General features: G+C 33.1%; 2 protein-coding genes, 1 non-coding gene and 1 pseudogene across 3 annotated transcripts; 1 reads left to right on the top strand and 3 right to left on the bottom strand.

Annotated features, from left to right (window-relative positions):
* The first annotated feature begins 211 nt into the window (after nt 1-211).
* Nucleotides 212-6,975, top strand: LOC107605168 (pentatricopeptide (PPR) repeat-containing protein / CBS domain-containing protein). The gene is made up of 12 exons (XM_016306946.3): nt 212-614; nt 834-1,016; nt 2,086-2,218; nt 2,517-2,614; nt 2,745-2,906; nt 2,990-3,058; nt 3,738-3,873; nt 4,102-4,334; nt 5,048-5,125; nt 5,399-5,467; nt 5,683-5,859; nt 6,639-6,975. The coding sequence occupies exons 1-12, from the start codon at nt 372-374 to the stop codon at nt 6,891-6,893; spliced, it is 1,836 nt and encodes a 611-aa protein (XP_016162432.1). The 5' UTR covers nt 212-371; the 3' UTR covers nt 6,894-6,975.
* A 640-nt stretch (nt 6,976-7,615) lies between these two features.
* On the bottom strand, nt 7,616-11,240 carry LOC107647529 (U-box domain-containing protein 52). The gene is made up of 9 exons (XM_016351601.3): nt 11,039-11,240; nt 10,862-10,962; nt 10,648-10,769; nt 10,312-10,572; nt 9,767-10,076; nt 9,598-9,699; nt 8,953-9,381; nt 7,934-8,683; nt 7,616-7,792 (listed from the first exon to the last, which is right to left on the bottom strand). Exons 1-9 carry the CDS (start codon nt 11,238-11,240, stop codon nt 7,721-7,723), a joined length of 2,349 nt encoding a protein of 782 aa, XP_016207087.1. The 3' UTR covers nt 7,616-7,720.
* A 1,529-nt stretch (nt 11,241-12,769) lies between these two features.
* Nucleotides 12,770-15,766, bottom strand: LOC107648455 (pollen receptor-like kinase 2 pseudogene; annotated as a pseudogene).
* A 1,906-nt stretch (nt 15,767-17,672) lies between these two features.
* On the bottom strand, nt 17,673-17,744 carry TRNAN-GUU (transfer RNA asparagine (anticodon GUU)). The gene has a single exon. It is a non-coding gene; the product is annotated as a tRNA-Asn (tRNA).
* Between the last annotated feature and the right edge of the window lie 5,702 nt (nt 17,745-23,446).

The raw sequence follows: 23,446 nt of genomic DNA, 5'->3' as shown, positions 1-23,446 counted from the left end.
TTTAAAGAAGGAAAAATATATTTTATATTTCTAATATTTTCAATTTTAACTTTAATTTTATTTCATTTAAATTTTAGATCTAATACTTTGAAATGTTTCAATGTTAGTCTTAAATTTCATTTCGTTTGGATTTTTCTGTAAATATTTTAAAATGTTTGAATTTAAATATAAAATGAAAACTTAATACAAACTTTAGAGCAAGTATATTTTTACACGACCGTAACGCAGTGCTGACCCCTATCTATCTGTTTGGAACATTTTGCAATTTGCACAATCCAAATTAAAAATTGCAGCTAAGAAGAGCAGTGGTTTTAGATTTCCATGGCGAATGGATAGCGTGTTGTCGTTTAAGACGCAATTTACCCTCGAAAATGCTTACGACGCAGCCTCTTTCGTCGTTTACTACTTCACTATTCCACTCAAACCCACCAACTCAATCATCCTCTTATATCCCTCTCTCCTTTTCTTCTTCTTCTTCTTCTTCTTCTTCTTCTTCTTCTTCTGCTCCAACACGACGTCGTTCGGCAACCACGACCTCCACTCCTTCTAAAACGACTCTCAAGCGCCTCACTTCTCGCGTAGTTGAACTCACTCGCCGAAGACAGCTTCGCCAGGTAAGCATTCTTATGAGGATAATTTAATTATAATATTTCTAAAGCAATGTGTCAAGAAGAATTTAGGAAGATGAAGAATCGCGGTAGGTAATTGTTATATTGGTAGTTACTTAGCATGATTTAACACTTTTTGTTAGAAATTTTTTATTGGTTGATAGTGTAAAATTGTTTTACGCATTTGGCGTTGAATTCTATTGTTGTTATTTACTTTGGTTTTAGATTTTGGATGAGATTGAAGTTGCAAAGAGGGATTTAGGGAAGCTGAACACGATAGTGATGAATGCCGTGATTGAAGCTTGTGTTCATTGCGGTGACATAGATTCTGCGCTTAGGATATTCGATGAGATGAAGAAGCCAAAGGGTTGTGGTGTGGACAATGTCACCTATGCTACACTTTTGAAGGTGTTCAAACTTTTAAATTATTCTTTGCTCCAAAATTTCTTTCTTTCGTTCTGCTATGATGATGAGCAAATTTATTTATATGATGTGCTTGAAGGTGCTAAAGTACAAGCTAGTTTAATTAGAGTAATGACATGTAATCATGTACTTCCTCCATTCCAGAATGCTAGTCTTTCAAGGTTATGTAAAAAGATAAGAAAATGATCAAGTATTCCAGACTTTCTTCAAAAATTGATTTAAGTAACTAAAAATGGTATAAAAATGATATTTTGTATTGAAGTTCTAGAGTGATAGTCAATTCAGAATATCTTAAGTTTAACATTATGGAATAGAGTTAGTATTTATTAGCCTCATATACAGTTTGTTAGATTAGATTAGACCAGCACTTTCGTAATTAGTCTGATAGCAGTTAGGAACTAACCATTATCTAGTTATTTAAGTTCTGATAATCCACACTCATGTTCAGTAACACCATCTTTTCTGAATGCATTCTTCGCACCTGCATCTTCATTTCTTAGATGCTCTTCTCTTTCATGATATTAGAGCTCCCTATATAATGAGGATCTACTGTACCACTTTAATCTTGTGCATTCAGGGAAGAGAATCATTGAGCACATTCTTCAACATTCTCCTAAATTTATCCTAATTTCAAAGCAAGATAAATATTTAAAGACATTAATATCTTGAGAGCATTTAAAAAGAAAAACCATTAAATAATTTTCTTGTTTGGAAATTAAGAGGATGATTAGGATGAGGTTAAAGGAGATACATGATTGTTGATTGTTGTTTTAATAAAATGAAATACTACCAAACAAAAAGTGGTACTTGTTTTCTAATTTTTATCATGCAGAATTCTGTTTACTATATAAGATATATTTTTTTAAATGAAAATATAGTGCCAAAAGAATTTTAAATACCGCATTGCAAGCTTACAGAAATTAATATTCACTTGTAAAAAAAAAACTGTTTTAAGAATGAGCCCAGCATGAGATTATTGCTATTTTCTCTGATATTGGCCAAAATTTTATGTTATTTTCGTTTCTTTAACTTTCTGTTAAATGTTATGGCTTAGGGTTTAGGTGAGGCGCGAAAAATTGATGAAGCATTTCAGCTGCTTGAATCAGTGGAAAATGGTACTGCCTTGGGAAGTCCAGAGTTGTCGGCTCCATTGATTTTGGGTTTGCTAAATGCCTTAATTCAAGCAGGTGAGTCAGACTGTTTGATCTTATATTTAACATAGTTAAACTGATTTTCACAACTTATGATAAGTTTAGCATTAGGTCAGGACAGCTTGTCAGTGGTATTAATTCAATTCTATTTGGGTTTAGTACCTGCTGGAATTGTTTATTAAGTAACTACATTATCAATTTCTGCAGTTTGCCATTGCATTTTATGTTTTATTTAGTTTGGGGAAATTTCTATCTTTAGGATATATACATTTGTCTAGCTGTACTAAAACTTCATGTTGAATTGTGATGTTTTACTTGTGATGCTATAGTGCAGGAGACTTGCGTCGTGCCAATGGCCTCCTTGCACGATATGGGTTTTTGTTCCGTGAAGGTGGCAGTTTTCCAGTCTCAGTATATAACTTACTAATGAAGGTTTTGCTCTGAACCATGATCTTGTAAGAGCGAAAGTTTCATTGTGATAATTGTTTAGCAGTTATAGGGATTGCAAATGTTAGTTATAACAGAATTTTAATCTTAATTGCTTCTTATTTTCAAAATTTAGGGGTATATAAACTCTGGCTGTCCTCACACTGCACTAAATATGCTCAATGAAATAGTACATCAAGGATTAAGGCCTGACAAGCTCACATATAATACACTAATTTTAGCATGTGTCAAGAGTGAAAAGATGGATACTGCAATGCGGTTTTTGGAGGAAATGAAGGTAAGCACTTGAAATTCAGGTCCAGTATTTCTATGGTAGATAAATATGAAACCTTTTGAAGTTTCTCCTTTTTATATTTTTAGGGCAATTCAGAAAAATTCATTCATGAAGATCTGTTTCCAGACATCATTACATATTCAACATTGCTCAAGGTTAGATTTCTCATTTATTTATTTGTTTGATTACTTTGCTGTAGTATAGAACTATAAATTCGTCCTTTCAAAAGTGATTTTCACTTTATAATGTGTGTAACTCCCGATTAGAGGATTCTTAACTCACCAGTAGTGAACTAAGGGGTAGCTCCAAGGCCCCATTATTGAGACAGCTAGACAGGCCTGTATTCCTTTGGCTCTTGTTGTGAAAAATATTTTAGGAATTCATCTACAGTAGTTTGGTCATGTGCAGGGAAAGACTTGTTAGGAGATAGATAAGATGGAGTTGCCTAATAATTAGTTAGTTACAGTTAGGAGATGACGGAAAACTATGGGGAAATCATTAAAAAGTTTTAAAGGTAAATGGTTTATCTATAGACATGGTTTACTATTAGAACAATATGGCATTGCTTGATCCATTTAATATTGTTCTCTCAGCTAGTTAGAAAAGACTTAGTTGGTTTGTACTGTCTAGATTTATTTTAACGAATGTCATTATCTGCCCATTATATTAATTCAATGGATATTTATGCTCCACACATAGTTTACATTGTCTCTTTGCTCATACTCCCAATATGTATTTTGAACAAAAATAGTTACAACACTATCTTAAATTTTTCTATTGGTTTGGGATGGTTCTCCAGCAGCAACTTTCTCAGTTTCTTTATGTAAAATACAGGGTTTTGGAGAGGCAAAAGATCTTGCTTCAGTTCTGAGAATAGTGCTGGAAATGAAATCATGCCATGAATTAAACATTGACAGAACTGCTTACACTGCAATAATTGATGCTTTACTAAAATGTGGCTCGGTTAAGGGTATGTTGTTATTTTACTACAAGTTTCTTACTTTTCTTGTTAGAGAACTAGGATAATTTCAGGAAGACTTAAAAATATAAATTGACGTTATTTTGAATTTGTGAGGAGTGATGATAAATAGTAACCAAATTCATGTTTCTGAAATTAATGAGTTATCCTTGTCTCTCAAATTAAGGGGTAGAACTAATCTCAACTTGTGATACCAATGTATTTCTATTGTGCTTTTAGGTGCTTTGTGTATTTTTGGAGAAATATTGAAGAAAGCTGGTAGGAATGCCAAGTTAAGGCCAAAACCTCATCTATACCTCTCCATGATGCGGGCTTTTGCTTTACAAGGAGATTATGATCTAGTTAAGAATTTGCATAAGCGGATTTGGCCAGATTCTGCAGGGATCATCTTGCCAGTTGCACAGGAAGAAGCTGATCACCTTCTCATGGAAGCAGCACTGAATGCTGGCCAGGTACTACGATGTCTTTCACTAGTATTATTGCCATTGTGGTGGAAAAGTCTTTTATTATTAGGTGCTTTGTTGTCATATAAAGAGAAAGAACTTGGTAGAGAACCTTTGTTCTTTGAATATGTATACCTAGCACTCAACATCTTTGTGGGTAAAACTTGTAAAGAAGCCGCTGTCTACAGTTTTAGAACTTCAATGTAGGTAAAACTGCGTGTTCTCCTCCTGCTGGAGAATTCTGATATATATATAGAGTAAATATACACTAATTTCAGATGCTAACCTACAGAATTTGAATACATAATCACAGATGCACAATCCCACAGAACTTGCAGATTCGGATGAGCAAATATTCCGCTGTAATACATGCTACTATTCTACTAATATACTGGCAGATACTCTGCCATAATATCCAATCAATTCTATCGACATGCAGCACGAATGCGTATAGTGGTACTATATAATGCAAGAGTATTTGGATAGTAATTAGAGTTGGTATTCCACATGATTTTACATTATGTTATTCCAGATTGTTGATTTTCTTCATTTTTGTGAAATTGGTTGTTGCTACATATGATGTAGAGAAGAACCTGGTTATTAACTTGGACCTTAACGTATACCCTTTTCTGTTTCAAAAAACGAGAGAAAGGGGGTGCGAACCTGGCATTTGAAGTTAATAAACCGCAACTTTGTAATGGATTCTGCATTATTTTGGTCAGGTTGATATTGCTGCTAAAATTCTTTCTGATATTGTTTCAAGATGGAAAGGCATATCATGGACCAGTCGTGGAGGCATGGTATGTAAATAGTATTTTCCTGAATTTATGGCGGTATTAAATTTTTTAAATGCTTAGCTTGATTTGAATATCTTCATTTTTAATTTTAATTTATTGTTTTTTAAATGTCTCCTTCATAAATATAGTATTGCCCTGGATCTGTGGATCACATGTAATGCAGTTCCCAAATGTCATCACAATGCAACCTTTTCTGAAGAAGCTAACTCTCATTGACATCCATTATTTTCTCTCAAATAGTTAATGTTAACAGCTGCCCATGTTTTTGTGCTTCAGGTTGCTTCGCGCATTGAGGCTATCTTGGGATTTTCCAAATCTATATTTAGTCCTTACTTACTTCCTGAGGTACTTATCATTTGTATCATTAACATTCCTGCACAAGGCCCCGTGCTGTAATGTTAAAGAACTAAAATGCTTGAGTTTTTTCAACATGCTTCTGAAGCTGTGTGTGGTTAAAGTTTTGTTGAGATTTATGACTGTTTGATTTGAATTTGTAGTATGTTAAGATAGGTTCTACTTGGAGAACTTGCATGTTGTCTAATTACATTATCTTGGTTCAGGTTTCACCCGATGAACCAGTTGAGAATTTCATGGTACCATTTGAAGCGGCGCAGCCACTACATGGTACCATAAAGCTGGAGAAAGTGGCCATGCGTTTCTTTAAGGATAAAGTTGTTCCTATTATAGACGAGTGGGGGAGCTGTATAGGGCTGTTGCACCGTGAAGATTGCAATCAGGTATTGTTTTTGTTAGCTCGGAACGTTGTGAAATTACCGTTTCATTAAACTCTGTTATCTTCTGGATTTGCATAGGAAACCCTACAGTTTTTAATAAATTTTTGAATAAAGTATGCTTTTTGTCTTTAGTGTTTGTGAGCTTCTTCAAAAATACCCATTTCATTTAATTTTGTCCATAACGTTTTCGATTTGTATCAAAATTACTACTAGACATTAACTTCATCTAAAGCGTTAGGGACAAAATTGAAAACACTTGGGTAATTTTGACGTGAATTGAAACTCGCTAGGGACAAAATTGAATGAAATTAAATGTTAGTCGCATTTTTGAATAAAATCACAAACGTTAGGACAAAAAAATACTTTACCCTAAATTTTGCTTCCATCGATGACTTGCAGAAAACCTAATATGCTGCTTTTTAATCTGTTCCACTCCCTGTCTCATCAAGGCTTAAATTTACTTAAGTTGTAATGCATAATAGGGTACTTAAGCCATGTATATGGTTGAACATCGTTGTTTTTGGTTGGTCCTTGCCTTTGGGTTTGGTTATAGTGCTTAATAATATGAATAACAATAGTACAATACTGTTATGTACTTACGAAAAATCCGCTACCTAATTAACCACTAGATATCTATCTATATATCATTAATAAGTGAAAAAAAAAAGGAGAAAAACTGCCTGCAATTAACACATATTTATCATTAATAATCATATGCATTCCTCTCACTCGATTATTTGGGACTCTTACTATTTGATTATATGAATTTATTCATTGTGCAGTTGGATGCTTCCTTATCAACAATGATGAGAAGCCCTCCACCATGTGTGACAAATTTGACATCTATTGGTTATGTAGTTGATTTAATTTTAGAGAAACGGTACCCAATGGTTATCATTGTAAATTACACAAGCTCCTTTAACACTTCATACAGCTCGAGGGCTCTTGGAGTTTTTACATTAGAACAATTGAACAGGCTTAAAAGAACACCTGTATCTGGATTAAAAGGGACAGAAATTCCAGTCCACGCAAGATGAACCATACAAAATTCTCACCTGTTCCGGAAATGCCATGTTTTTGTGATATCATATATAAAGATGAATTAGTTTCTAACTACAATATCCTATCTGAAACAAGTAAAACTAGTTTATTCATTTTTCAATTTTTTGAGAAAGAAAACGATAATCCATTATTATTATTTATCATAATAAAAAATAGCTTTTCTTTTCGCCAATTCAAAAAATATATTTCCCAGAGGGATAAAATAAATTTAAGAAGAGATCATTAACGGACTCTAATCATTTAAAGCTGAATGTATTGTAGATGCACCAAATTTTAAGTTACTTTATTTTCTTTACACAGATTTTAAAGCTAATTTCTAAAATAACATAGTCCAAAGTTTTCAACGGCACGATTAAGAATCATAAAGCTAGATGGTTAATCTCAGGGCAATCCTTATGCATTCAGCATTTATTTTAGAATTGATCACTCTAGAATTATGTGAATTTACTAATTATTAATGACATTGATGATAACTCTCTTTAGTGGAAAGTAACCATTTTTACAAAAAATATATAATGAAGGAAAAATAAGATTATTGTAGGTTTTAATTGTATAGAGTAGTTTGTAGAGAGACTTATTTTATGTAGGATGTCCTTTGCCTATGACTCTTCCAATTTTTTTTTTAACAAATCTAAAATGAAATAAGAAAACAAAAGTTACAAGTTTTTAACAAAAAATTACATGCTGGGATCAAGGAATGAAGAATTCTAATCATTTATGTATTTACACTATACTCCAAAACACAGTTGTGTTTAACAAAATTTTCTATCTTGCTCAAGGATTACTTATTTTTGACTTGTGATTAAGGGTCTGAAATGGATGGCTTCGTTGGGCTCTCCTCAGAACAAGCAAGTGAAGGAGAAGAAGCTCCATCCTGAAACATTTTCATGTTAATTAGTGTGAACTTATGCTATGCAAGTATTGAATTAACATATGTATGTTATGGAAGATAATATTTGAATTAGAACATGACCAAAACTATATGTATAATTGAAAGAACAGCAAAGGGACATACCAACTGAACAGAAATTTGGCTCTGGTTGGATGGGCTGACATAGCCATTGAAATGTAGAACACCATTTTCAGCCAATGACCTTAGACTATTTAGTATTGGTAGGACCTCCCTGCCGAGATCCGGTCTGTCTTTTCGCCTTAGCTCTGCGCATTTGATCGAAATTTTTGCGAGGCTCAAAGCCTCATCCATTGGCCAATCAGGCACTTTAGGATCAAGCACATTGGCAAGTGTTCCCTTCTCAATGGCTTTCTCAACTTGATGAGCCAATCCCATTGGTGGTTTCGCCGTCAAAATTTGCAAAAAAATGATCCCAAGGGAGTATATGTCAGATTTTACACCTAACATTCCTGTTTGTTGGTACTCAGGGTCTATGTAGCAAAAAGTTCCAGCAGCAGATGTCATATGGTATTGTGTGACCGAGTCAGCGACCGACGGCGGGACTAGCCTAGCAAGACCTACGTCGCTGATCTTGGCAACACAGTTTCGGTCAAGCAGGATATTAGCCGGCTTCAAATCTCTGTGGACAAGAGGCTCTGGTTTTGTTTGATGGAGGAATAACAGGCCAGTGCCGATTTCAGCTGCTATTTTAAACCTGATTTGCCAAGGGAGTGGAGGAGTGTCTCCTCTACAAAAGAGTCGATCTTCTAAGCTTCCATTCGCCATGTACTCGTAAACAAGGCATCCGTATTCCGGACAAGCTCCTAAGAGGAGTACCATGTTAGGATGCCGGATGCAACTCAGTACCTCAACCTATTATGTACATTCAAACATGTAAAGTAAGAAAAGTATATTAGACAGAGAAATGATATATGGCCATCAGAATTTATTATCTTTGGTTATCACTTAACATCAATTCAATTTCTTTACTCTATTAATCTAACAACGTATTTTATCCTATATTTTTAAAAATCAGTGACTAACTGATAGCCAAAAACAATAGATTCTGAGGATCTTCTAACATTTTTCTAGTAGATATTCAATGTCTAACAACCTTGTTTCTTTATGTTGTTTTTCCTTACCTCTCTTTGAAACTGGGACCTTCCTTGTGCTGCATCAGGACGCAGAACCTTGACTGCTACAGGTGTATGATCAAGAAGGCATTTAAAGACCGGACCATAACCGCCTTCTCCAATCTTCATGGAAGTTGCAAAAAAATTTGTTGCTGCTTCGATTTCCTCAATTGAGTACTTTCTACACCTGATGTCATTTTGTGCCAAAGCATCAAGTGCTCTTTTCTTAGCTTCTGCTTCTTTGATTGCTTTCATTTCTGCATTAAGTCTCTTTTGTGCTTCTAGTTCTGCAATCCTCTTTTGTGCTTCAGCTGCTTCAATGGCTGCTTTTGCTTTAGCTTTCTCCATTTCTACAATTGCTAATGCAGTTTCTTCTCCCAGCTTTGCCTCCTCTAATTTCCTCTCTTCTTCTAATTTCCAACGTTGAAGTTCTATAGCCTGTCATATATATAAGAAAAAAACAAAAGTACTTTATTTCTCAATGTTTCAATTTTAAACATTTTACTTTTTATAATAAAATGATTAAGTGAAAGTTTGAATAAATTGTGAAACATTCAAGGTAAAAAATATTTTTTCTGATAATTTATTATCAGAACCCACTCTTTTCTTTTATCTATTTTGTTAAGAGTTATCATAAAATTTGTGAATCTATACCTTCTGTTTTGCTGTGAGAGCTTCTTTACATGCTGTGCTGTACATTTCCATGGTTTGCTTCAACTCCAACTTCAATCTCCTCATTTCATTCTCTACATCATCCTATAAAATTGTAGTCCACGTAAGGAAATGAAAGATAGTAGAAATATTTGATGAATTGTTAGCTTACCGTGGCATGTGAGGAAGATAAGACCCCATCAGTATCATGTGAAACATATGAGAATTCAGGAGAGTCGGCAAGACTATCCATAGACATCCTAGGATGATGAACAGATTCAAAGCTGTAGTTTCCATCAATGTTGATATCAGAGCCATATGATAATCGAGGATTCGACATTCCTGCATCGGAGCCGAGGTATAACGAAGGAATCATCCGGTCTATACTCGACCTTTCTGAGCTCACAAATGTTATGTCAGTATCTGACCATGACATTTCTGCATATGACTTGTCATTCATACATTTCCGAGTTAATGGCGACCTGCTTTCAATTTCGTAATGAGAAAGTTTCACGAGCCAGCAATTTCATTAAAATCTAGCGAGTATTTAACCATTAAGAAAAGAGTATGTAATCTCACATCATTAAAAATATTAATGATGACTAATTGATGACTACAAATCACAAAATGTGCTGACTCCTAGCATTACTGTTTCGTAATTATTACTCTATCATACATCAATACTAAAACATTTTTTATCCAATGAAGGCCACTAACCTCATTGTATCCGTTACTTCTTGTGATCTACGAGGTGCATCAAAGGATCGTCTTCCATGGCTTTTAGCAGGCAAACGTGGGTCAGAAGCAGAGGTTAAATTAGAATTGGATTGGGTAAGGTGTGGAAGCAAAGGAGAAGGGGAAGGAGCAGGACGAGAAGCTGATCGTGTTGAATGAATCTTTCCTTTTGAAACCACATACACTGTACAGAAATCTGGTGCCCCTTTTGATACTAATCCCGGAATATCTGCTACCTTGAATCTTGTCAAATTAAAACCTTTCCTCAGTAAATCATTCTTACAAGTCCAACATGGAGGGACATTAATTTAACATTACCTAAGGAAAGTAGATTTGCTTGAACACCCTAACACCAAATGCTCTATTATTGTTTGGGAAGCATATTCTGTTAATGCTTTCGCTACATCTACATCTTCTAGGAGTATGTCCTTGCAACGTATCTATAAATCAATAACAAAAGTGCAAACATATATGAAATGTTCGATAATAATTAATAAATGCTAAATAAGATAAGTTCTATCCGTTTACTTACATCTTTGCGTGCACAGAAGAGATGATATGAATGAAAAATCTCTTTGCCGGGGTCATCAAGGCCCTTAGAAGGTGATTTGCCGTCACCAATGCCAAATATCCCTATTTTTGTGATCAACAAAGTGATTAAACTATGAGCAGGGGAATCATGTGCATGTTTTAAAACGAGAATACTCACTTGGAGACAAGAGAGAATGTGATGTAGAAAGAGAAGTTGGCCTAAGCTTGACATGAATAAGAACTACGGTTTGAGATTTTGTGAGGAGATGTTCGGTGGCCCATTGAAGTGCATGTCTGCTCCCCTTACTATTATCTATTGCTACTGCCACTACTCCATGCACCCCCTCCTTCTTATCACAATGATTCTTTTGCAACCACATTCCTCTCTTTAGATTCCTGTTTTCACATTAGCAGTATCAAAAATGCTATTCGTATCAGCCACCACCAATGTATTTGTATATAAATATATGTGAATATATTTGTGTATAAATATATGTGTGATTTAATTTATTTTCAATGTGTATTTATATTCTAACATAGCTGACTTTGGTGGCTGATTTTAGTGTATAAATAGTATAATCCTAAAAGCATTACTATTATATCTAAAACTTTACGGTGTCTGATGTTAGCTAAAATTAACTATTATAATATTGTTCTCTAAAATTACTCTTTAATTATTTGTCTATTCAAAAAGATTTTAAAAGTTACTTTTAAAATAATAATATATTTTTATATAAAGAAAATACTTTTAAAATAAGAAAAATTAATTCAAACGTACCTTAATTTCTTTCCTCCAAAAAACGTTCACTTTTCAAAACCTTACAAGATTTCTTTCTTTTTGATCGTGTCTTCTTTGAAGGGAAAATAACGAAACAATGCAATCAAAGGAGACTACCCTATCCTTCTAACTCTCAAGTATTGCTTTATCAAATTCCTATTGTGGAGAACTTCTAACGAATTTAAAGCCCATGACTCTCTGTGACAATGGAAACTATTCTTGTTAAAGAACAATGCAAGATAAGGTAGCATGCTTTTTCTTTTGAATTTTCTATATGACTTTGAAGTATTTGTTTGAGTTGTAAACTTTTCTTTTTGTTCTTTTGACTTTTGGTGTTTGAATGACAAACATGATAGAAAATAACCAATCTTACTTTTTGTTGAATTAACAATAATAACAACCATTTTTGTGTTGATTTTAGCTTGCTTAAGAATTTGAGCTCTTTACGAACTTAATAACCACAAACATTTTGCTCTATGTTTATCTCTTTATATGAGAATAACCAAACTTCACGGGTTGGCTTTGACTTTCTCCCTTGTTGTAATAGAATGGCACTTTTTTATTTTTTAATAACAAGTGAAAAATCACCAATAAAATAAAATAAAGATCCAAGAATAATGAACATTTCAAATTTGGTTAGAGTGAAAACACAAAAAATAACTAATTATATCCGAATTCTTTCGTTTTAAGGAGTTTGATTTCAGTTTATGGTTAAAAAAATGAAAGATAATAGAAAATTAACTCAAAACATTTTAAAGTTATCTTATTTTATATTTTTTAATCACTATTAGAATAATTAAATAATATTATATATAATAAATATATAATTATAGATGTTACATGTATAAAATTATATATGTATAACTTTAAATTATTAGATTACTGTTTGGGGGAGGGTTTGTTTGAAAACAAACAAAAAAAATTACTAGATATTTCATACTCAAATTTGACACCAAATCATTTTCAACATTTTTTGTTGATTATTTTTTAATTCTTCCGGAGAAAAAATATAAAACAAAAAGAGGAATTATAAAGTAGGAAGAATAAATTGCAATAATTCACCCTTTAATAATAGATGACAATTGATTATTGTAGTATTGGTATATATGCAAGAATTATTGAGCATGAACATCAAGTAGCAGCAATAATTGAGAAAGAGAAATCGTCATGAGTGAAAGTAGTAGCCCTAGAATGCAAATCTCCTTCACTAACATAAGAATAAGAATTTGAACTATTAATATTATTATTATCATCTTCACAATCATTATTATCCCCAATCTCCTTCACCTCTTCAATCTTTGCCAAAGCCTCCTTCAAATCCCACCTACTCTCCAAATCCCACTCACAACAACACATCCCAATTCTCAAAAGCTTCAACATCTCACTCTCACCATTTTTTATTCCCATTATGCCCTCATCAAACACTTCTCCACTCCACTCTTCCCTCACCACCGTGTTCACCCAACTTGCCAGGTCAGCATTATTCTCACCCTTCCCTCCATGCCTTAAATAGTTCGCCGGGAACTTCCCCGTCAGCACTTCTAGAATCAAGATGCCAAGACACCACACGTCCGTCTTCTCGGTTGTCCGGTCGGATGACTCAGGAGACTTATATGCTGCCATGAATTTCTGAGCATGGCTCTTGTTCATCACCGGAACAAGGCCATACTCCGTTAGACGCGGCTGGAACGCCGCGTCGAGGATGACGTTGGAGGATTTGAGATGGCCATGGGGGACTTTTTGGTTTGGAAATTGTGTGTAGAGATATGCAAGTCCCCTTGCCACTCCTTTTATGATCTTTAAACGAGTTGGCCACTTTAGCATGCATCCATTTTTCCTACCTGATTTTCCATCCATCATTTTCAACCGATTAGCTCTATGTGTCTAAATTAAACTTTAATTATTAGTCAAATAAACTTAGTTCTTCAAAATTGTTGGAACTAATTATGGTTACATGGTTACATAATTACATGTGATTGTGACTTCAGGGCAACCAATGTAACTATTTCGCGTGAAATTATTTTATATAAGTTTATGAATTTAATTTTAATGTATTGTTAATATAAAATAATTTTATACTAATTACATAAAAATAATTATTTTTTAAATTTATTACATGAATAATTACTTAAACAAATAGATATAATTAATTAAAGGTGATTGCTATGCTGCTTAAAAGTGTTTGTCTAACTTACTAAAAAGGGTTAAAAATTAATATTTAATTTAAAAGTATAAAAGTAAATAATTATTAAATATTTAAAAGTTTCCATAAAAAGTAAGTTAGGTAAAAGTTAGATACCAAATTATAGGTACCATAAAATTCACTTTAATTAAATAACAATAAAATAATTTATGTTGTGAATGCATCGTTATTAAACTCTAAATTTATATGTAATTTATTAATATTTATTATTTTAAACATGTGCTTTGACATTCTAATGTTATCAACTGCTGATGGTATGAAAAATTTTCTCTTTTAATTTTTCTTCTAAAATTATCCTTTTTGTGTTTTAGTCACATAGTTACTGCTAAATATTAAAAGAAAAAATTAATCTTTTGTACCATTTAACAATTTCCTAAAGTAAAATTAAATACTTTAAAACTCCAAAACATAAGAGATCAAAGTTGCATTTTATTTTGTAGAAATTAAAAAGTAGAGAATAGTAGTAGACATATACCGTGGAGATGAGTAGCCAAGCTATGATTATGACCAAAATCATAAACCAAAAACTTGTCTTGTCTTGTATAGTGGAATGCAACAAGAGGGAGCAAATTAGGGTGTGACAAACTCCCAAGCCTTCTCATATGATCATAGAACTCATGTTTCCCAACATTGTTCATGTGCCTAAACCTTTTCACAACCACTGCTTCTTCATTACCACTATTATTATTCACAACCATAGCTTTGTAGGTACAACCAAAACTTCCACTACCAAGTACCTCAGCTGAAGCCCTAAGCAACCCTTGCAAATCAAATGCTTTCTCTCTATCTTCCCCAACAAAATTCAACTCTCCCTTCTCTTCTTTCTTATTATTAACATCAATTGATGATTGTGCACTATAGTAGGCTGAGTCATTCTTATGGGGTGTTGATTTTAGCCTCTTGCTTGATTTCGTAGGCCGTCGGCGGCGGCCGGAGATGAAAAGAAGTACTAGCATTGAAGCAACCACAACCGCGGCCACCACCGTGATAGCAATTATAAGATTGCGGCGGTTCTTTGCATTTGGAGAAAGAGGAGAAGGGGAGTCAAAGGTCACGTTAGGATCGGCATTGCAGCTCTTGTTCATAGGCTTTCCACATAGATTTATGTTGCCTGTGTTGCAAGGAAAAGAAAAAATTTAAAGGTTTAATTATTTTGGATTGGAGGTTTAATTTGCATAATTTAATTTAATTTTTTATAGTTTAAAAATTTATAATCAAGTATTGTAAGATCTTGGTTGCTTAAAGAAAAAAAGAAGGCTATACTTACCAGCAAACCGGATTGGATCTTGGTTGCTTAAGCTTTGCGGTATGATACCCTCCAATAGGTTGTTTGATAAATCAAACACATTAAAGCTGAGATTCTTTTGATGAAACTCTGGTATTTGTCCTTCAAAACTGTTACCACTTAAGTTCAATTCCAAAAGCTTAGGCAATTCAGCAATGGACTTTGGAATATAACCACTGAACTCATTCTCTTCCAAGTACACCTTCTTCAATCTTTTCATACCTTCAAAAGCATCATTAGCAATGTCACCAGAGAATTTGTTATTAGAAAGAAACAAAGCTCTTAACCACACAATCTTCTTGAATTCAGGCATTGGACCCTCAAAGTTATTTCCTATGACACTGAAGCTTGTCAAATTTGATAACTCAAATAATGTGTCAACATCAATTCTCCCACTTAGTCCCATATTCTCTAGTCTCAAGCCATGAAATGATTGTGTTTTCTTGTCACACAATAAACCATTCCATTTACAAAGATTTGGCTCCGTGCCCCAATTACTCAAAGCAATGTCGGAATTGGACAAGGAGCTTTTGAACTTGATCAAAATTTGGTCATATGTGTCACCCAATGTTGCCACAAAATTAAAGGCCAACATGGTGAAGATCATGAGAAAGCAATAGTGTTTTCTTTTATGACCCATAATTAATTGATCATCGGTGCTTGAAGCCAGAAATGATTTTTGGCTAATGGGGTAGGAAGAAACAAGGAAAAGAAAAGGTAATGATGAGGACGAAGAAGAGAATTGATATTCAAAAGAAGCATACATAGTGAATTAAGGTTTAATGGTTTAAAGGGTGACATTGACAAAGTCCTACATGGGAAATAATTGGCTAGGCCGGCTTTTTCTTATTATGAGTATTGTCTTCAATATTTTGGACCTCATTTCCAATGTTTTTGTTTAATACACATAGCATATAGTACCTATATTTAGGGATGGCAATACACCCGAATCCGCGAGTACTCACCTCACTCCTATCTGCTTGGGGTGGGTAATTACCCGCTTCGGTTTTTAGCGGGTGGATTTTTGAGAGGGATGGAACGGGGTCGGATTTAGGTAATATCCGTCCCTATCTACCTCACTGAAGGGTATTTACAAATTTGATTAATTAATATTATTAATATTATTGATATTATTATTAATATTATTATTAATATTAATAAACAGTTACTAACTGTTTAGTACCATTTGGTTGAAGGGACACAACCTTTTAAGGATTGTGTATGTTCAAAATATTGTGTCTATTGGCTAAAAGAACACAACTCTTTAAGAATTGTGTATGTTCAAAATATTGTATCTATTGGCAATAGAAAAGACACAACAATTTGTATACGTAACTAATCATAATTGCTACGTGCAATATGTATAAATAAGTCATTGTCCACTATTTCAGAAATATAAGTACTAAGTGTACATTTTAATCAACTATTAAGAGATTTTCTTTGTTCAAGAGAGTTGAGAATTTCTTACTATTGCTAATTAAGAAATTCTTAGGTTTCATTGTATCTTGGGAGAATATTGTCATCAACCTTATAGCAACTAAGTGTAGGGACAAATATCTCTCTAAAGAAAGCGATCTAATCGTGCCTTGAAACCACTACACAAATATAAGATTTTGTCATCTTCTCATACCATATACCCAACAATTTTAGAGAGATAGTACTTGAAGATGGCACAAGATCAAAACACCACGTTCAAGGTCATTAATCAAGAGTTTGTCAAGTTAGATCGCTTAGATGGAACGAACTTCAATCGTTGGAAGGACAAAATGATGTTTCTTCTTTTAGTTCTCAATCTTGCATATGTGATTGACCCAAAGACTACACCAATTGCCAATGCTGCTGAAAAATTCCACACTGAAAGAGGAAGAAGAGATTGTTCAATTGAAGAAGAAATATGATGAAGATACTTTTGCATGTTGAGGTCATATGTTAATTCAATCACCATTGGAGATTTGGAAATCTTTGGAAGAAAAGTACAATACTAAACGACAAGGAACAGATAAGTTTATTATGATAAAATATTTCGAATTTATTATGAATGATACTATGCCTGTTATGGATCAAATTCATGAATTACAAATTCTTGTAAGTAGACTTCGTGATCTATAAGTGGTGATCCCTGAATCACTGCAAGGTGAAGAATATTTTTTTCTTCTAATAAATTTGATCACTTTTGTGAATTACATAGTATTGTGCATCAATCTTCCGCTCCATATACTCTGCAACAAAATGGTTTGGCGGAAAGAAAACTCTCGGGAGAATTGATGACTGCATCAAAGATGCACTTGCTATTGCTAATACTAGTACATCGGAGAATTCTGAATTGGTTAGTTTAAATAGCCCCGGACTGTGGAACAAGGGAGTATCCCGAACCTACACCGAGGTATTGACGGCGATTCTCAAATATCGCAGAACCGAACGGGATACGATGAGATAGAATGCAATAGAGACAAACAAAAGACAGGGGGAACGGGTTACCTACTTTTAACGGTCAAAGCGAACCCAACCCTTTCATTTCGAATTCAAGAATTCGGAATGAACCAAACCTCCCCAAGTAGGATTCGAACCTACGACCAGTCAGTTAACAGCCGACCGCTCTACCACTGAGCTACTGAGGAACAACGGGAAATTTGATCTCATAGAGTTCAATTCCCGTTCTCAACCCATGACCAATATGAGCTCGAAGGAAAACCGTACCTTAGTGGATATAGTTAATTCAATGTTACTAAATGCAAAATCGGCTTACAATTTGTGGGTGAAGCATTATTGACATCATGTCATATCCATAATAGGATACCATCAAGACATAGAAAGGTTTCTCCTTATGAAATTTGGAAAGGAAAGAAACCTAATTAAATTATCTTAAAGTGTGGGGGTGTTTAACCTTTTATCGAGTTCCTGATCAAAAGAGAACCAAATTGGGGTCAAAAGGCATAAAAGGTACTTTTATAGGATATGCTCAAAATTCTAAAGCATATAAATATTAGACTTAGTGTCTAATATAATTGTTGAATCAAGAGAGGTAGAATTTATTGAAAATAAATTTATCAATGATTCAACTTCTAATTAAGAATATCCCAAAAATGATACTAATATTTCACAAGAAATAAATAATCAAAACAATAAACGTCTAAGCGACAAAGAGTTGATTGAACCAAGGAAGAGTTTGAGAGCAAGAAAAGAAAAGGACTTGGGTCCAGATTTTATTTCTTCTCAAGCTATCATCTTTTTGGTAGAAGGAACTAGAAATTCTGTAACAAACAAGATTCCTATTGTGATGAACATAAAGGATGATCCTCAAACGTTCAAAGAGGCTATGCCTTCAAGGGATTCTGCTTTTTGGAAAGAAGCAATAAATGATGAAATAGACTCAATATTATCTAACAATACTTCGATCTTGGTTGATTTGCCTCCAGGATCAAAGCCTATAGGATGTAAGTGGATATTTAAAAGAAAGTATAACACGGATGGTTCATTACAAACCTTTAAAGCAAGGTTAGTGGCCAAGGAGTTTAGACAACAAGAAGGTCTAGACTATTTCGATACCTACGTACCTGTGGCAAGAATGACTTATATTAGGACTCTTATAGCATTGGCATCCATTCACAAGCTTCATATACATCAAATGGATGTTAAAACAGCTTTTCTAAATGGAGATCTTAATGAAGAAATTTATATGGAGCAACTGGAAGGCTATGTGCTGCCCGGAAATGAAAAGAAAGTTTGCAAATTAATTAAGTCTTTGTATGGGCTAAAACAAGCGCCTAAACAATGGCATGAAAAGTTTGATTCAGTGGTGTTATCAAATGGCTTCTCACATAATAGTGCGGATAAATGTATTTACTCAAAATTTACTAAAAATTATGGAGTAATTATTTGTTTATATGTTGATGATATGTTAATCATCGGAACAAATTTAGAAGAAATTCGTATAACGAAGGAGTATCTAACTTCTAAATTCAAGATGAAGGATTTGAATGAAGTTGATACAATATTAGGCATAAAAGTGCATAAGAATGAAGTTGGCTTTACTTTAAATCAATCTCATTATATCAAAAAGGTATTGAAAAAGTTTGGTCATCTCACAATTAAAGAATCCAATACGCCCTATGATCCTAATTTTAAATTAGAAGAAAACATAGGAATACCTATAGCACAATTAGAATATGCTAGTGCCATAGGAAGTTTAATGTATGCAATGCATTGTACTAGACCTGATATATCATTTGCGGTATGCAAATTATCAAGGTTTACAGGAAAGCCTAGCAATCAACATTGGAAAGCTATAACAAGAGTTCTTGGTTATCTCAAGAAAACTATAAACTTGGGATTACATTATAGTGATTATCCCGCAGTTTTAGAAGGTTATTTCGACGCAAGTTAGATTACAAATCTTAGTGACAACAAATCCACTTCAGGATGGATTTTCACCATAGGTGATGGAGCAATAAGTTGGGCCTCAAAGAAACAAACATGTATTACACATTCTACTATGGAGGCTGAGTTTGTAGCTTTATCAGCCGCAGGTAAAGAAGCGAAATGATTAAGAAATTTGTTATATGATATAAAGTTGTGGCCACAGCAGATGACAGCCATTTCAATCTTCTATGATAGTGAATCAACCATGTCTCGAGCATATAATAAGGTATATAATGGAAAGTCTAGACATATAAGTTTGAGACATGAGTTTGTGAGGTAACTAATAGATGATGGTGTAGTTACCATCACTTATGTAAGATCTCAAAGAAATTTAGCAGACCCTTTGACTAAAGGTTTATCAATGGATAAAATCAAAGAGACTACTGCTAAAATGAGATTAAAACCTATTATTGCTAAATGATGGGAACCCAACCTTATTCTAGTAGACCACTAGTTTCAAGGTTTAATGGGTAATAACAAGTTATTTAGCAATTGGAGCACTAAGGTATAAGATTTAGTGCTATTTACAATAAATTAGGAGGGTGAGTTTAAACTCTTAATGGAATGATAATATTATCTATCAAAAGATTCCACCTATATGAATATAAGAATGGTGCCGCTCTAATCGAGAATTTTAGAGGTTTTATTCTCGTAAATATTCATGAAACCAGGATGAGCACAAGGCCTTATAAGTGCTTAAAATTGTAAACTCTTGAACTTGGAGGGTATAAATAATGTGTGTGATTTTTGGTACTAGCATATGGAGTATAGGTTTAATCGATTAGACACCTATTACTTCGTTAAAACTTTAAAATTTACACTAAAAGAATGTTTAATCTTAGTGATACATTCTTTATACATATACTTGTATGACATTTAAATTTTGTAAATAGTGGGGGATTGAAGGGTATTTACAAATTTGATTAATTAATATTATTAATATTATTGATATTATTATTAATATTATTATTAATATTAATAAACGGTTACTAAACGTTTAGTACCATTTGGTTGAAGGGACACAACCTTTTAAGGATTGTGTATGTTCAAAACATTGTGTCTATTGGCTAAAGGGACACAACTTTTTAAGAATTGTGTATGTTCAAAACATTGTATCTATTGACAATAGAAAAGACATAACCATTTGTATACGTAACTAATCATAATTGCTACGTGCAATATGTATAAATAAGTCTTTGTCTACTATTTCAGAGATATAAGTACTAAGTGTACATTTTAATCAATTATTAAGAGATTTTCTTTGTTCAAAAGAGTTGAGAATTTCTTACTATTGCTAATTAAGAAATTCTTAGGTTTCATTGTATCCTGGAAGAGTATTGTCATCAACTCTATAGCAACTAAGTGTGGGGACAAATATCTCTCTAAAGAAAGCGATCTAATCATACCTTGAAACCACTACACAAATATAAGATTTTGTCATCTTCTCATACCATATACCCAACACCCGCTATGTATATAATATATATAATTTTAATATATAATATATATAATATATGTAAAATAATTAGTAAATAATTAATAATATTGTATCATATTTAAATTTTTATTTTAATTTATGTTATGTATGTGATGATGGTTATATAAATTTTGAAATTTAATTTTATTTATTGAATTTTAATAATTATAGGGACGGGTAGGGGCGGAACGGGTACTCGCAGGAGCGGGTTAGGGTTCAACATTTTACTACCCGCAAGTAGAAATGGGGCGGGTTCTATGCGGGTTATTGTGCGGCAGGACGGGGTTGGGTAGAGCAAAAACCCGCCCCTACCCGCCCTGTTGCCACCCCTACCTATATTAGATGTTTGTTTGGTTAAATTTTATATAAATATATAGAAGAAAACAATTTTAGTATCCCTTATCTTATTAAGTTCATGATATATTTTTAATATTTTAAATGTATTAAAAATATAATTATTTATATGTCTCTTTTTATTAGTTTATTAAACTGTTGAGAGAAGTGATTTTATAATATAGTATAAGAATTTATTTGATCACGAAATTTAAAATTCGATTCTTGTTAAATTTTAAAATAAAATTTAATATAAGATAAATTAAAAAAAAAAACTTGTACAAAAGTTCAACTTAATAACAAAATGCTTATAAATTATTTATAAATCACCATTAGAATTCGAGTTTGTTCTACATCAATTTTGTTAATTAATTTTAGTAGTTTAGTGAAAGCTGTTGATTATTAATGTTAACGTTGATGAAGGAAAGCAAGCTAAGGTGTCTTATATATATTGCATTGGCCGTCAACACTATCTAGTAATAATCTTCTGTATGTGAGTTGTGTTTGTCGTGTGTGATTGTTTTGTTCTATCTCAAGTTTAATTGCTATGCAAAGACCACAGGAAGATTGTCATAATTAACTAATTAAGTAACTTGACAAGTGCCTTATTTGTTTTGGGGCATATGCCTTGGTTAACAACATTGATACAACCTAAGAAGTAAGAACTTAATTCTAAATATATGGAACACTGCTAGTACCATCCAATTAATTAATAAAAGAGAACTTACATGTGATATAACTATTTAATAATTATATTATAATTTGTTAGAGAATAGCATCGAATCTTTAGGGTATCTCTATTAAAATAGAACAAAACTAAATATTTGATTCATTAAGATATACGCGACGTCGATTTTAAAATAAAAATGTTTTCCACCCTAGTTTATGGATAATGTGACAATAGCAAAGAAATGATTAATACATCATAAAAAAATCGACAACGATTTTATTCTTTTATTTTTAATTATCTTTTTTTTTTTAAATATTGATAGTAAGTTGTCGAAAAATATCGACGAAAAATATAGTTGTCAATTTTTTGTATCGAAAAATACACTTTTTTTTTATAGTAGCTTAAAAAATTAGTTTAAAATATGAAAATTGTCTTATAATAATATTATTATATAGAAATTTTATTTTTAATAAATATGAGATTTGTAATACTTCTATTTTAAGCTTAGAAATTTATTTTCATAACACATTATCGATAAATCTTATTTGAGTTATATAATATATGTTGATAATTTTAGTGGCTAAGAGAAGGGGGTTGAATCTTAGCCCCATTTTTTGCTTGCTAACACTTGCTGGATTTAGAGGAGACTTTTCTGTTTTAGCTCATCACTTCACACGAGACTTTTTCTTTTGTCTCGTCCCTAGCCACGAGACTTTTCTTTTTGTCTCATCACTTGACACGAGATATTTTTGGTTTTTGCTCCTGTGCAGTAGAAACAGAAATGTAATAGAGAAGAGTAGAAGATTACACCCAGATATATCCTGGTTCAGCTGCTAAGTGCAGTGCAGCCTACATCCAGTCTCCATCACAAACATGATGAAATTTCACTATAACCAATCTGATTACAAACTGTAAAGTGCTAACCCAACTTACAAGGGGATTCCCACAGAATCATGAAACACAATATAGATGAACAAAGGAACTCTAAGACATCTATGACTTTTTCTTTTAATTTTGCACTCTCTGCCTTTTTCCGCTCTATGGCTTTTTCATACAAACCTCACTGTTTGCCTTTTTCCATGAGACTCAAGACATGATAAAATTAAACAGAAAAATACAAAACAGAATACATTGAAGGAGAAGAAAATCTGTAAGCTTAGGTAGCTCTGAGAATCCTGTGCCTTGCACTCTCACAGCTTACTTCTAACTCCTTGCTCCAAACAGTGGCTGTTCTCCCTTTTTATAGAAGAGAGAAGCCTCCACACTTGAAGCCAAAAACCCAAGCCAACTTCTTCTTCCTTCAAGAAACCGGTTCGGCCACACAGAGAGAGAAGAGATAACCATGCAGTAACCAACATGCAATTACCTCTAGTCCTTCCTTGGTCATCACTCTTCATTAATCCGATCTCTCCATCCTTGGC

The sequence above is a fragment of the Arachis ipaensis genome, chromosome B6 (assembly GCF_059453495.1).
Source record: "Arachis ipaensis isolate K30076 ecotype BB chromosome B6, ASM5945349v1, whole genome shotgun sequence".
In the NCBI taxonomy this organism is placed as follows: Eukaryota; Viridiplantae; Streptophyta; class Magnoliopsida; order Fabales; family Fabaceae; genus Arachis; species Arachis ipaensis.
The sequence above is the reverse complement of the archived record's forward strand: the minus strand, read 5'-3'. Positions and strand labels throughout refer to the sequence as shown.